The sequence below is a fragment of the Botryllus schlosseri genome, unplaced genomic scaffold (assembly GCF_051294905.1).
Source record: "Botryllus schlosseri isolate E-star unplaced genomic scaffold, Bs_hap1 Bs83a, whole genome shotgun sequence".
Classification (NCBI taxonomy): Eukaryota; Metazoa; Chordata; class Ascidiacea; order Stolidobranchia; family Styelidae; genus Botryllus; species Botryllus schlosseri.
This window is the reverse complement of record NW_027648692.1, coordinates 24,283-39,143: the sequence shown is the minus strand read 5'-3', so window position 1 is coordinate 39,143 and position 14,861 is coordinate 24,283. Positions and strand designations below refer to the sequence as shown.

At 40.3% G+C, this 14,861-nt stretch overlaps 1 protein-coding gene across 1 annotated transcript; it reads right to left on the bottom strand.

Annotated features, from left to right (window-relative positions):
• Positions 1 to 6,142: 6,142 nt before the first annotated feature.
• Positions 6,143 to 14,027, bottom strand: LOC145432682 (MOXD1 homolog 2-like). The gene is made up of 3 exons (XM_080309516.1): positions 13,905 to 14,027; positions 12,790 to 12,939; positions 6,143 to 6,244 (listed from the first exon to the last, which is right to left on the bottom strand). Exons 1-3 carry the CDS (start codon positions 14,025 to 14,027, stop codon positions 6,143 to 6,145), a joined length of 375 nt encoding a protein of 124 aa, XP_080165642.1.
• Positions 14,028 to 14,861: the final 834 nt, after the last annotated feature.

The window sequence follows — 14,861 nt, the reverse complement described above, 5'->3', positions numbered from 1 at the left end:
ACAAAAATACACTTGAATATGCATGCAAGAAGACGCTGTATCGCTCATGTACACCTAGAACTGCAAATATAATACGTGAGTAACTGTATATAGCCACACGTATTATCAGTCAAGAGGATCGATTACCTAGCCTCGAGAAGTTTAAACAACTTGATATGGTACAATCCACTACCCATATTACGTATTCGTGAGAATATAAACGCATAAACTATATTCGCTCGATTTAAATCATACAAGAGGGTTGGTAAAGCTGATCACTGCGCAATGTAGGCACTGAGCCGTCTAAGAAACAGAGATACGTTACTATTAGAATAATATTAATCTACTTCTACTACGACAACGTAAGCTGTGATCATATCGTTTGTGGTCAATTTATTTGTGATGTAACAATGGAGGATCATTAGTGAAACGTACATGACTGGTTAGTGGTTACTCTCACAATGTGACACAGGCGTATCGCGAACAATACGAACATACAGAAAATACAGTAATTTAATCGACACCGTTTACTTGATGACTTGAAATTGACTCGAACATTTTGCTCCGAGTCACGAGTCAATCCCCATTTTTGAAGCGCCGAGTCAAGTCAAGTCATTTTTCCAAAGTGACTCGAGTCAAGTCAAGTCATACGAAAAAGTTGACTCGAGTCCGACTCGAGTCAAGTCATGACTCGAGTCATCCCAACACTGGGCTGCATCACGACTAATGCTTGACGAAACCAGACATGGATATAAAACAAAAAGTATTAAAGCGGTGAGGTAGTTAAACTTCTTTATAGTTCCAATGTAAGCTACCTGGTTAACCCACATTTCATTTCAGCATACGGGATTGTGTCCAGCATCCATCTCACACGGTGTGCTGCACCAGTTTGACGATGACTAATATACTTTACCTGCACCCAGAAAAGTAGGAGCACTCGACATGATCTCAAGCATATCAGATTGGTATTTCTCGGATCTATACTTAGTTCTGTGAGTTTACAATCATTCGCTGTTTCACTTCTTCCATGCCTGCAATGGGCTATTGTTGCTCTAAACCAGGGGTGGGCAAACTACGGCCCGCGGGCCGCATGCGGCCCGCGACACCGTTTTGTGCGGTCCGCGAGAGTCTAATGAAATTAGAAATATTGCTAAAATGCGTACTAAAAACCAAATTAATGCAGGGACTTGATTAAACTTTTTCCTAATACATTTCATCATGATAATTCTAAGGCAGGGGTGGGCAAACTACGGCCCGCGGGCCGCATGCGGCCCGCAACACCGTTCTGTGCGGCCCGTGAGAGTCTAATGAAATTAGAAATATTGATAAAATGCGCACTAAAAAACAAATTAATGCAGGGACTTGATTAAACTTTTTCCTAATATATTTCATCATGATAATTCTAAGGCACTGGTTCTCAAACTAGGGGCGTGAAAGCATCTGAAGGGGGGCGCGAAGCTGATCTCAACTACAAAAAATTTTCACGCTTCGCGCGATTTACATCCAAATCATAATTATTGCTCTGTATTCAGTCTTAATTTCATATCTCTCATCCACAGTCGTAACCTTCCATGCCATCAAACTATCCGTTAGGTTTGCTAGCGTCTTCGTAGCGTTTTGTGATATGACGATCAGACATGGGGTAATCGTGATTAGTAATCGTAATCGATTACGACGATTACAGCATTTCCGAGTAATCGTAATCGCAATCGATTACATTCGAAAAAAATCCGAAGTAATCGTAATCGTAATCGACTACTTCACATATAATATCGATTTCTTTGTGAAAGAACGATTACTTTTCATTTGTGCAATGCCCATGACATAAACTGAACAATTCGTGAACAATGAAGAGTGCGATTTAAATCAGGTTTTGGATAGCACAAAAGTCGGATTTTCAAACGGCCAAGGTAGCATGTCTTGGTGTGTCGCGGCGCAGTATTAGCAGGCACCGAAATGCCCATTTCTGTAAATCATGCAATGGTATACTAGGCCTATGTCATATACAGGAAATGACGTCATGACGTCTCATTTAAAAAGAAAGACCTTCTCTCATGAGGCCTTTTCATCCCATTGTTGTCTTACAAAGATAACTTCTAAGAAGCAAAATAAATGTAATCGTGAGTAATCGTGATTACTTTTCTAAAGTAATCGTAATCGTAATCGACTACTTGCGGATTCAGCTGTAATCGTAATCGTAATCGCGTGATTCAGAAGTAATCGTAATCGCAATCGATTACATTCATGAAGTAATCACCCCATGTCTGATGACGATAAGGGGAGCGCGAAATCCTTCACCATCATAAGGGGGGGGGGGGCGTGTCTTGAAAAGTTTGATAACCACTGTTCTAAGGTAAATACTTCCTATATTCATTTTTATGTTCAATTTCTGGCGCGACAGCCAGATCTCACGGCCCACGCAGTTTGAAAGGTTTCAATTGCTAAACATCACAAAAATCCTAAACGAGATTGACATAATTCGGATGACGAGCGTGATTTCAGATTGGCCACTTCAGTGTCAATTATTTCAGTGATTTGCTTATAAAAAAAAACGATTCGCGCGTGTCGTAGGTAGATTCGTTAGCTGTAGGCATATGCATAGAATTAGGGTATTTATATTTTATCTACTCTACACATAGTAGATGAAGCGTGTTTGACGCTAACATGATTATGATGCTGTCAGCATTGTGTGTCCTGGAACGAAACCAAAAGTGGAATTAGAAAATCTACGAACATATCGCTGCTCACAGATTTAAATTTCAATCCTGTTCTAAGAATAGGGAGTCGGGACAACCAACTTTCATCTCTATATAGTTTTGACAAATTGGTTATTGAGGTTGACCAGCCTATGAAATCTCGCCACTGTTTCTGATGAGTGTACGATATCATCAAAACAATGTTTGGTTTGTTTTAAATAAGCATATATATTATCTCAATGTCCTCACTATACAATCATATACCAATATTGCGTTTTGGTTTATAATCCCAATTTTACATGGTGCGGCCCGCGAATGGATTCAGATATTGAATGCGGCCCGCGAGCTCAAAAGTTTGCCCATCCCTGCTCTAAACTTATCTTCACCTAGTTTTAACACTAAAACATTCAATGGCCAGGTGTCACATTTTATTATTAAATCACCAACAATTTCGACAAGGACTTCCGAAGGAATATATGCTTACGCCCTAACGGTCAAGGCCTGGCCGTACAACGTATTCGGCGATTGAGTATTGCTACGTTGATGGTGAAGCAGAGGGTTTCTATACTTGCTACCGGTATTACCCCATTAACAAGTTATACAGCAGTAGCCAACACCCCAATCGCACGGATTTGGATTTTATGATACAATAAACATATGAAATTAAGATTGACTCTGTACGCCTGCTAGATTTTTTACATCAGACAACGACATCAATTTCGTCAATTGGTTGAATAAGCATCACTCGCTGACCATCGATACACGTAGTGTATTTCGCCCTTGATTTTATGAGATTGCGGGTCAAGCTCACAGCAGAGAGTCACTAAATACTCACAAACGGAAAGCTGGATATTTCGAGCAAACGTTGGTAACAAAGCAAGTAATATTTTTGAGATGGTCAAGGTACATGCTCGTTTAGTGTTGATTTTTTTATGCTGCCAACGCCATGCATAGAATTGCCCGCAGTTGAAATGCAATAAATTTCAACCAAATATGTTGTGATGAAGTGAAAATCGTAATATATGAAAAAGGTTCACAGTGCAGAACCTACCGAGGTTCGTTTGTGAACGCGAACCTCTAAATATCGGAGGTTCACACGCAGAACGCGAACGTGAACCTCAAGTTCACACCATCCCTATTATTTATTTCTTCAACAGCAACAACAACAACAATAACAGAAATTTGAGACAGAACAGTAGTTGAGTAGCATAATTATTACATTAGTCAATATAGTCTGTTCATTAGGGCTCTTCAAAAATGACTTTTTTTTCTCAAATCGTACTGGCTACTTGATAAAATTGTTAGGTTACCTAATTCAAGCCTACACACGAAATTTGGTTCAATTCCAGCCAGTAACCGCTTTGCTACAGAAGAAAGTTTCTATTTATTATTTAAAAATGAATGATAAAAAATTTGAAAATTTTTTGTTCACCCCATGAAAGTGTTAGGCTGTCTATAGAAACGATGCTCACAAAATTTGGTTCAATTCCAACCAGTGGAAGCGGAGTTATTGCCGTCGAAAAATTTGGATTCGAATAAAATAGTATTTACGGTGACCACAACTATAATAAATAAACAAAGAATCGGTCACCGTAAATAATATTTTATTCAAATCCGAATTTTTCGACGGTAATAACTCCGCTTCCACTGGTTGGAATTGAACCAAATTTGTCGGGCATCGTTTCTATAGACAGCCTAACACTTTCATGGGGTGAACAGAAAATTTTCAAATTTTTTATTGTTTATTTTTACATAATAAATAGAAACTTTCTTCTCCTGTAGCAAAGCGGTTACTGGCTGGAATTGAACCAAATTTTGTGTGTAGGCTTAAATTTGGTAACCTAACAATTTTGTCAAGTAGCCAGTACGATTTGAGAAAAAAAGTCATTTTTGAAGAGCCCTACTGTTCATTGAGTTTCAGGCAAAATTTAGTCAGGGGGTCCGCGGAATTAATAATTTGTCTAAAGGGGTCCGTGACAGCAAAAAGGTTGGGAACCACTGGCCTAGAGTTCAGCGATAAAATGACGAATACTTACCACCAACCATTCTTTGCAATGGAATATCGTGAGGTGGTGTACATATTTCTCGTGGCCTGGTGTTATCATGACCTTAAACTGAAACGAAAGTATACACATGGGTCAATACAACATACTCAACACGTAGCCAGAATAACGAGAGAGAAAAGTAGTAAGCAAGACAGATTTGAACGATGAAATGCCAGATTCATCCCAACGTAACGGAAGGATATAAACTGTCGGAATGACAAAATTTGTGGGGGCTCTAGCGCAGGGACTCACAGCCTTTTTACAATCTCGTACCACTTGGACGCTCAGTATTGCCAAGCGTACCACTCCTGGTAGAACATGTAATCTGATCAAATCATCTATAATTCAGAAAACATATTTGTCACGTAAAATATACTTTAAGCACCACGACTAAATGTAATGAGAGGCTATAATTTTGTTTACTGTTAACCAATTCATCGATGGGTGGTGTAAATCTGCCAACATCGCGTTTCCGGTCGCACATTTAGTCCGGAAGTTCATCATGACTGAAAACCCCTGCTTGCACTCCAAAGGTGGAAGGAAAGATCATAAGCTGAGGGACAGTATAGGAATCTAAACAAGTTTATTGGATACCATTCCTTGTGTTTTGTCTTTGCTCTCCGGTCGACTTGAATCTCAATTAGTGTCAACACTTTTGTCAACAAAACGAAAGCTCATTTGCTTACTTGTAGCAATATACTGGCTTAGTATACTAGCTCAGTACAATGCAACAAGTTGCGAACCCCTGCTTGCACTGATGCTTCTTCTTCCGTCCGACCCATTTGTCTTCATCGCTATCATAACGAATAGAACAAGATTCCTTGTTAATGAATATGTTTACAACAATACACGCAGTCATTTTGCAATCTAAATTGATTGAAAATGCGGGCGTGCATAATGGGGATCGCAGGTACATGTAGTTGAGATGTCGTTACGATATCACAGGGACGGAAAATACTATTTTATGGCGACGAACATATTATTCTACCAATACCTTCATGTAATTACGAATAAATAGATATGTTGACCGGTGATGGAAGGACTAGTAACGTCGTTACCTATAGTACATACGGCACGTGGTGTGAATATGGAATTACAATAACAAAATTAGTTTTCACCGATGTCATACCTGGATCATATGCTGTTTCTCTTCGAACACTGGTAATTTGTGATACGAACAATGATAATATGTGTCTCGACCTGGTATTGTAAACGGTTTGATGTGAAGATCGAAGTAATTCAAGCTGGTGACATCTAAATGTGTAGATTCTACTATTGTAAGTATGTGTAGACCTCAATCTGCTGTACAACAATATCCAACCTTCAAAATTCAAGACAGGTAGTTTCTTATCTAGCAAACGGAGACTTCGGACGCCTGGAAAAGTATGATATTAACATGATATTTTCAAATTGGAAGCAGTGTTATGCAACCTCGATTACTTCCGTGATAGTTCCCGAAATTATAGGCAGATTGACTTTGGGGGCGTCACGTCCATACGCGAAAATGACTCTCGTTGTGTCTTCCTTTCCAGAGCAACGTGCAGAATTAATCACAACGTACTGTGATAGACGGTCGTACAGAAATCCACACATAAAATGAGTGACTTTACCGTGTACTCCCACTCTCATACAATAACTTCTACGACGCACAAGGCACAATAATCCAGCAATGAGACGATAATATTGTATTGTGGTTAGCATAGAAGTTGATCAAAGTAGTCATTAGTGTGGAGATGGGAAAATTAGTCACCGTTGCTACTCAACTAGCAGTGGTAGTAACGCTTTAAATGCATTATCAATTACATGTATAAGTATCAATGTCAAACTACTTCAAGTGGAAGTCGAAAATGAAGGCGTGAGAAATACTGAAATATGTAATTTCAAAAATTAGAAGTAGTCGAGGGTCGCATTAGGTTTGTATTTGAAACAAAAATGAATTTAAAACTAACATTTTCCAATCATAGCCCTTCTTTGAAACATATTTTTTTGTTTGGTTTCAAGGGCATGACATCATGGATCTTCAAATATGATGCTACCGTGGATCGAAACTGAGAATTGAAAATATAGGGTCAATATGGCTCCTTTCCACCCCCGTCCTAAACGGTGCTATGATATTTAACTGTATACGTGCTATAATTATGTTCGTTCTACCGAAGTCGATTCCAAGGGTTCCAACAATCCCATATCGTATACGTCGACCAAATGTGGAGAAATTCGTCCAAATGCTTATAGCACATGTTTTTTCGGAATTGCTCACACCCTTATGACCCATATAGCCTAATTATACGACTTGAAGGAAGATTTATTTTGTCATTTTCAGACTAGCATTTGTTTAACACAACTCTTGCTGTAAATGCAACACTAGGTCGTATACTTTTACAGTTAATCCGGTGACTCACAAGGTGGGGTCGACTTTGAAAGACAGGGGAGCAAAAAATAACGAAGGGGTCGATTGTGACGCAATGACCTTCAGTCAATTTTAGTGATAGAAAAGCGACCTAATACTTGACTTATCATAGCCCAGGAAAGATGAAAACGAAATCAGGGGATCGCTGAGCTAATCGAAGGTGGCTACGTTCGAAATTGCGGAGTGCATGCTCGCCACCGAAGCAAAATGACTATTGACACCGTCCATAATTTGTAAATCTCAAAAATGATGTGTATGTGTGAAAACGTCAATGAGCCTGCAATAAGCTCACAGGAAAGTCGTTAAGATTTGTCTAAAAGCGTTTGAAAGTAACTGCCGTAGAGTGGACGTGTCAGCGACCATTGACGGCGAGAATACTAGTAATCACGAAGTCACAGCGCTTGATTGACTAATCTGCTATGCTTCAATGATCACGAAGGTGGTGGCTTGCTGATCAGCTGTTCAAGGGGTCTGCGAACGGTGGTGATTCTGTAAGCGCATTGTAGGTTGGTCTACAGATAATGATTTAAGAATAATTCTGGACATGTTGAGTTACGAAATACATGATGAACAAAGAACAGCTGCGTCACAAAAACTTTTAAAACATGACAGGCGTACTGTGAAGGAAACCGTTGTAGCCTGTATGTCTTGTCTTCATTGAGCGGAAAGCAGAAAACACGCGAATAAATAATGCGAAGGTGCTTATGAGTGATGGTGTGAACGTGAGGTTCACGTTCGCGTTCTGTGTGTCACACTCAGAAATTTTGAGGTTCACGTTCACGTAAGTGCTGTCAAAGTCCTGATGCCGCGGAAAGTGGTCTAAAGGTAAGCACAGACTATGCTGGTAGGACCAGCAAAATGACAGTTTGCCTGTATAGCTTAGCATGTCCCTAATTAATCTTAGATCATTACCGGCTGCATCAGTGTTGGGATCAAGTCACTACCTTCGAGTCACGAGTCATCTCGAGTCGTTGCACATTTTGACTCGAGTCAAGTCAAGTCAATCTATTTTTGAAGGTGACTCGAGTCAAGTCAAGTCACTCGTTTTTTGGAGGTGACTCGAGTCAAGTCGAGTCAAGTCAAGTCAAGTCACGAGTCAAGTCACAATTCAAGTCAAATTGAATTTTCGAAGTATCAGTGACGATTTAAAGTCATTACATTTTGCTAGCGGTGTGAAAAAAGAACAATTGGTCATTTATCCTGAATCAAATTACAAAAATACACTTGAATATGCATGCAAGAAGACGCTGTATCGCTCATGTACACCTAGAACTGCAAATATAATACGTGAGTAACTGTATATAGCCACACGTATTATCAGTCAAGAGGATCGATTACCTAGCCTCGAGAAGTTTAAACAACTTGATATGGTACAATCCACTACCCATATTACGTATTCGTGAGAATATAAACGCATAAACTATATTCGCTCGATTTAAATCATACAAGAGGGTTGGTAAAGCTGATCACTGCGCAATGTAGGCACTGAGCCGTCTAAGAAACAGAGATACGTTACTATTAGAATAATATTAATCTACTTCTACTACGACAACGTAAGCTGTGATCATATCGTTTGTGGTCAATTTATTTGTGATGTAACAATGGAGGATCATTAGTGAAACGTACATGACTGGTTAGTGGTTACTCTCACAATGTGACACAGGCGTATCGCGAACAATACGAACATACAGAAAATACAGTAATTTAATCGACACCGTTTACTTGATGACTTGAAATTGACTCGAACATTTTGCTCCGAGTCACGAGTCAATCCCCATTTTTGAAGCGCCGAGTCAAGTCAAGTCATTTTTCCAAAGTGACTCGAGTCAAGTCAAGTCATACGAAAAAGTTGACTCGAGTCCGACTCGAGTCAAGTCATGACTCGAGTCATCCCAACACTGGGCTGCATCACGACTAATGCTTGACGAAACCAGACATGGATATAAAACAAAAAGTATTAAAGCGGTGAGGTAGTTAAACTTCTTTATAGTTCCAATGTAAGCTACCTGGTTAACCCACATTTCATTTCAGCATACGGGATTGTGTCCAGCATCCATCTCACACGGTGTGCTGCACCAGTTTGACGATGACTAATATACTTTACCTGCACCCAGAAAAGTAGGAGCACTCGACATGATCTCAAGCATATCAGATTGGTATTTCTCGGATCTATACTTAGTTCTGTGAGTTTACAATCATTCGCTGTTTCACTTCTTCCATGCCTGCAATGGGCTATTGTTGCTCTAAACCAGGGGTGGGCAAACTACGGCCCGCGGGCCGCATGCGGCCCGCGACACCGTTTTGTGCGGTCCGCGAGAGTCTAATGAAATTAGAAATATTGCTAAAATGCGTACTAAAAACCAAATTAATGCAGGGACTTGATTAAACTTTTTCCTAATACATTTCATCATGATAATTCTAAGGCAGGGGTGGGCAAACTACGGCCCGCGGGCCGCATGCGGCCCGCAACACCGTTCTGTGCGGCCCGTGAGAGTCTAATGAAATTAGAAATATTGATAAAATGCGCACTAAAAAACAAATTAATGCAGGGACTTGATTAAACTTTTTCCTAATATATTTCATCATGATAATTCTAAGGCACTGGTTCTCAAACTAGGGGCGTGAAAGCATCTGAAGGGGGGCGCGAAGCTGATCTCAACTACAAAAAATTTTCACGCTTCGCGCGATTTACATCCAAATCATAATTATTGCTCTGTATTCAGTCTTAATTTCATATCTCTCATCCACAGTCGTAACCTTCCATGCCATCAAACTATCCGTTAGGTTTGCTAGCGTCTTCGTAGCGTTTTGTGATATGACGATCAGACATGGGGTAATCGTGATTAGTAATCGTAATCGATTACGACGATTACAGCATTTCCGAGTAATCGTAATCGCAATCGATTACATTCGAAAAAAATCCGAAGTAATCGTAATCGTAATCGACTACTTCACATATAATATCGATTTCTTTGTGAAAGAACGATTACTTTTCATTTGTGCAATGCCCATGACATAAACTGAACAATTCGTGAACAATGAAGAGTGCGATTTAAATCAGGTTTTGGATAGCACAAAAGTCGGATTTTCAAACGGCCAAGGTAGCATGTCTTGGTGTGTCGCGGCGCAGTATTAGCAGGCACCGAAATGCCCATTTCTGTAAATCATGCAATGGTATACTAGGCCTATGTCATATACAGGAAATGACGTCATGACGTCTCATTTAAAAAGAAAGACCTTCTCTCATGAGGCCTTTTCATCCCATTGTTGTCTTACAAAGATAACTTCTAAGAAGCAAAATAAATGTAATCGTGAGTAATCGTGATTACTTTTCTAAAGTAATCGTAATCGTAATCGACTACTTGCGGATTCAGCTGTAATCGTAATCGTAATCGCGTGATTCAGAAGTAATCGTAATCGCAATCGATTACATTCATGAAGTAATCACCCCATGTCTGATGACGATAAGGGGAGCGCGAAATCCTTCACCATCATAAGGGGGGGGGGGGCGTGTCTTGAAAAGTTTGATAACCACTGTTCTAAGGTAAATACTTCCTATATTCATTTTTATGTTCAATTTCTGGCGCGACAGCCAGATCTCACGGCCCACGCAGTTTGAAAGGTTTCAATTGCTAAACATCACAAAAATCCTAAACGAGATTGACATAATTCGGATGACGAGCGTGATTTCAGATTGGCCACTTCAGTGTCAATTATTTCAGTGATTTGCTTATAAAAAAAAACGATTCGCGCGTGTCGTAGGTAGATTCGTTAGCTGTAGGCATATGCATAGAATTAGGGTATTTATATTTTATCTACTCTACACATAGTAGATGAAGCGTGTTTGACGCTAACATGATTATGATGCTGTCAGCATTGTGTGTCCTGGAACGAAACCAAAAGTGGAATTAGAAAATCTACGAACATATCGCTGCTCACAGATTTAAATTTCAATCCTGTTCTAAGAATAGGGAGTCGGGACAACCAACTTTCATCTCTATATAGTTTTGACAAATTGGTTATTGAGGTTGACCAGCCTATGAAATCTCGCCACTGTTTCTGATGAGTGTACGATATCATCAAAACAATGTTTGGTTTGTTTTAAATAAGCATATATATTATCTCAATGTCCTCACTATACAATCATATACCAATATTGCGTTTTGGTTTATAATCCCAATTTTACATGGTGCGGCCCGCGAATGGATTCAGATATTGCAGGGCTGGCCAACCTTTTCGGCCAAAGGGCCACATTCGATTGACGAACTTTTGCGCGGGCCACTATCCGCGCGAAGCGCGAATTTTTTTTGAAGTTCATAGGTCAATAATATTGTCACTTGACTATATTGCGGGCCTGCTGTATATCGCAAGGCTAAGTTTGCAAGGACTGGGCTATTCGGTGCATGGACAGATCGATATCGAAAGCTGTGACCAACATGCGTCAATCATTTCGTGCCTAGGTTTTATGGTCGACGGTCTTACTGCGAGCGCAAACGCAAGGTCGCATATGTTGAACGACACTTTGTCTCGTAATCGCGAATATAGTTAGACTCAATCTGATACATTAGGTGTTCTTCCATTTTCACAAAAGGGCAACAATAATAAAAACAAGAAATCGAGTGACAACATATTGCGCTAAGCTTGTAGAAAATTTTTACCTTTGATAAATCTATCGCAAATTATTCTGCTGTATTGTAGAGTACGAAGATATACCAATATGTGAATGGGTGATGGATCTGTCAATGCGTTGGAACTGATATTTTAGTCATCACATCTCAAGTATTGCGGCCAGACTAATCAAATTTTTGGTTGGCCTTGCAAGCTCAAAATCTGTGCAATCCATTTTTGATGATATTAGAATTTCGGAAATTACCTCGCGGGCCACTCAAAACCTTCTCGCGGGCCACATGTGGCCCGCGGGCCACGGGTTGGCCGGCCCTGAGATATTGAATGCGGCCCGCGAGCTCAAAAGTTTGCCCATCCCTGCTCTAAACTTATCTTCACCTAGTTTTAACACTAAAACATTCAATGGCCAGGTGTCACATTTTATTATTAAATCACCAACGTACAATGCACCTACAGAATCATTGCCATTAGCGAATTTCTTGAACTAGTAGAAGCACATAATCAGCAAGCCGCTGCTGTCATGATCATTCAAGCATAGCTGAATAGCCAATCAAGGGACGTGATTTCGTGATTACTAGTCTTCTCGCCGTTCGATGATCGCTAACGCGCCCACTCTACGTCAGCTACTGTCAACCGCTTTTATACAAATCTCAGCGACTTTCCTGTGACCTTACAGCAGGCTCATAGACGTTTCTTTAGAAATCAATAATCCATAGAATGAGACATGGATAGTATCCATTGGATACGCATCCCTAGGCTACTGTACATAACCTGATGTGATTTTTGACAACAGGTTCAGTTGGCGTGAAACGGGGGCTGCTTCGCCCAATTGAACTCGTAAAAATGATCCAAGCATATCTCAAAACTAGTGTCTGCTTACTTACTAAGATTCTACTCAAATACAAGTTGAAGTAGCATGTCACTACTACTTCATGAATAACACTGACGTGTAAATATTCAAGTAAATTTCTCGTACAGGTATCGAGACGAGAGGTCGCAAACTCAATTTATGTCTAGTTTTAGTATGTTTTCTCACCGTTATAGCGAAATCGTGAGCCTCGTCGCAAGTGTCTAGTAATCTATCAATTATTACAGCCGCGTGGGTTCCATTTTGCTTCATGTCGTAGCGTCGAATATCTTGTTCGACATCCAATGTGGGAATTCCATTGCTTTCAGAATGCATATCCTAACGGAGAAATGTTAGACGGAGAAACGTAAACATTACAGCGTGAAAATAAAGCTAGGAATTATATGCCCATGTTATATACCTTGCATATAGAACATCAGGGGGGTCAAACTCAAATTGCGTCGCGGGCAAGATTTCAACCTTCAAATCACTTGCCGGCCGCACCAGTCAACTGATTCCAGAATGCTACCTCTTACCCTATCTTTTTACCTGAATACCTTATGGCGCAGTTCTAAGCGACACCGTCACGACACCAATAGTTGTTGGTTCGAGTCTCGACTCTACCACGTTTTTATGTGTCGGAGGTTTATCTGGGCTCTTCATCGCTAACCTCCCTGCCTTAGCAGTATTTCGAAAATCCCAGAGTGATGATGAGCCGAGTCAAGAGAGTCTACAGTATCGACCAAGTTACGGGCGCATGAAAAGCGAGAGAGACTGATGGTGGAAGAGCGCGTGCATGGAAGTCTTCAGATGACGAAATACCTTAAAGGCATCTGACGTTATTGAAAATACCGTACTGGGCGCAAATCACCTTTAGGCGACAAGCGCCAATGTTGTGTGAATAAAACAAAAACTCACAGCACTCTTCGCGTACCACCTAAAAAGCTCTCAGGTTGGTATACGCGTACCACAGTTAGAGAACCACTGGTCCATGGCGTTGTTGGGGGCCAAAGGCCAACGTTTTTTTGTGTCTCTTAGGCATGTGAAAATATAATCTGGCGATTATTGATATCGATTATTCCAAGCTTATTGTTGCACCGAAAAGGGGTGAAAACCTGATTTACACTCCACGCTATGGTCAAAACCGGAAAAAATCCACATGTTTCGTTTACATTGTCTGTTGAATTGTCGATTTAACAATCTATGTGTAAATAAATTATTTTACTATTGTAGTTTTATCGTCGGTATCCACCCTCCGATGTGTTTCTTTGCCATGAGTCGTATATTACTAATATATTAATTACCATAGCTCGTAGTTTCTCGTTCACCATCCACACAAAGATAATGTCGGCTCCCTTCATCGTTCCAGACGGCGAAAATCCAATTCCAACCCATCCAGTCGCGGCAGCCGTAATCTGCAATGTCATAAGTGCACCATCTACGCCAGGGGTGGGCTATCATTTTTCTCCGCGGGCCAAATGAGAAGTAGAAAATACGTTGGCGGGCCGAGTGAAAAATTGTAACTATAATTTCCAGAGTATATAATTTTATTTCTAAATTACATTGTTAATAAATGCTGCTCAGTGAATGTGTTGATGTTAGGTAATGAGAAAGTGACAGTTAACTAATAAAATATCTATTTGCCGTCATGATTCGAAACAATGTTAAACATGATACATTATTAACTCGCTTTAAACCCCTATCCACGTACTTCTATTAAGACTCTAAAACAGTGGTTCTCAAGCTTTTTAGGCACACCTCCCTTTATGATAGTGAAAAATTTCGCGCCCCCCCCCCCCCCATCATGATATCACAAAATATTAAAAAGTGCAAGCAGAATGCTAGCAATCCCAACGGATAATTTGATGGCATGGAAGGTTATGGCTGTTAATGAGAGAAGTCTGCAATATAAAAGTAGGACAATACACAGAGCAATAACTATAAGATGCGTGTAAATCGCGCGGAACGCGAAAAAAAATTCATCAAACTTCAGCTTCGCGCCCCCTTCTGATGCTTTCATGCCCGCAGTTTGAGAACCACTGCACTGAAATGTATGTGCAATAGTACAAATTTTATTGTCTTGGTCGCTGCCTTCCGAGCAGTGTGCTGCTTAAATATAGCCTTGATGTTGAGCGAAGATCGCAGTTTTTCTGAACTTCGCCCTCCCTTGACCGAGTGTTTCGTGTTTTTGTCATAAGACCGACTTCAATTAAAATGCTTCATCTCGGCGACATGCTCGGCAAAAACTGAAAGGGCGGGTT

Excerpts from the sequence above, each read along its gene's own strand:
- LOC145432682 (XM_080309516.1), bottom strand. The coding sequence starts at position 14,027 with ATGACATTGCAGATTACGGCTGCCGCGACTGGATGGGTTGGAATTGGA. Across the intron at positions 12,940-13,904 it reads ACGAGAAACTACGAGCTATG|GATATGCATTCTGAAAGCAA; the intron begins GTAATTAATATA and ends TTTCTCCGTTAG. Across the intron at positions 6,245-12,789 it reads CTCACGATTTCGCTATAACG|GAAGACACAACGAGAGTCAT; the intron begins GTGAGAAAACAT and ends TGCTCTGGAAAG.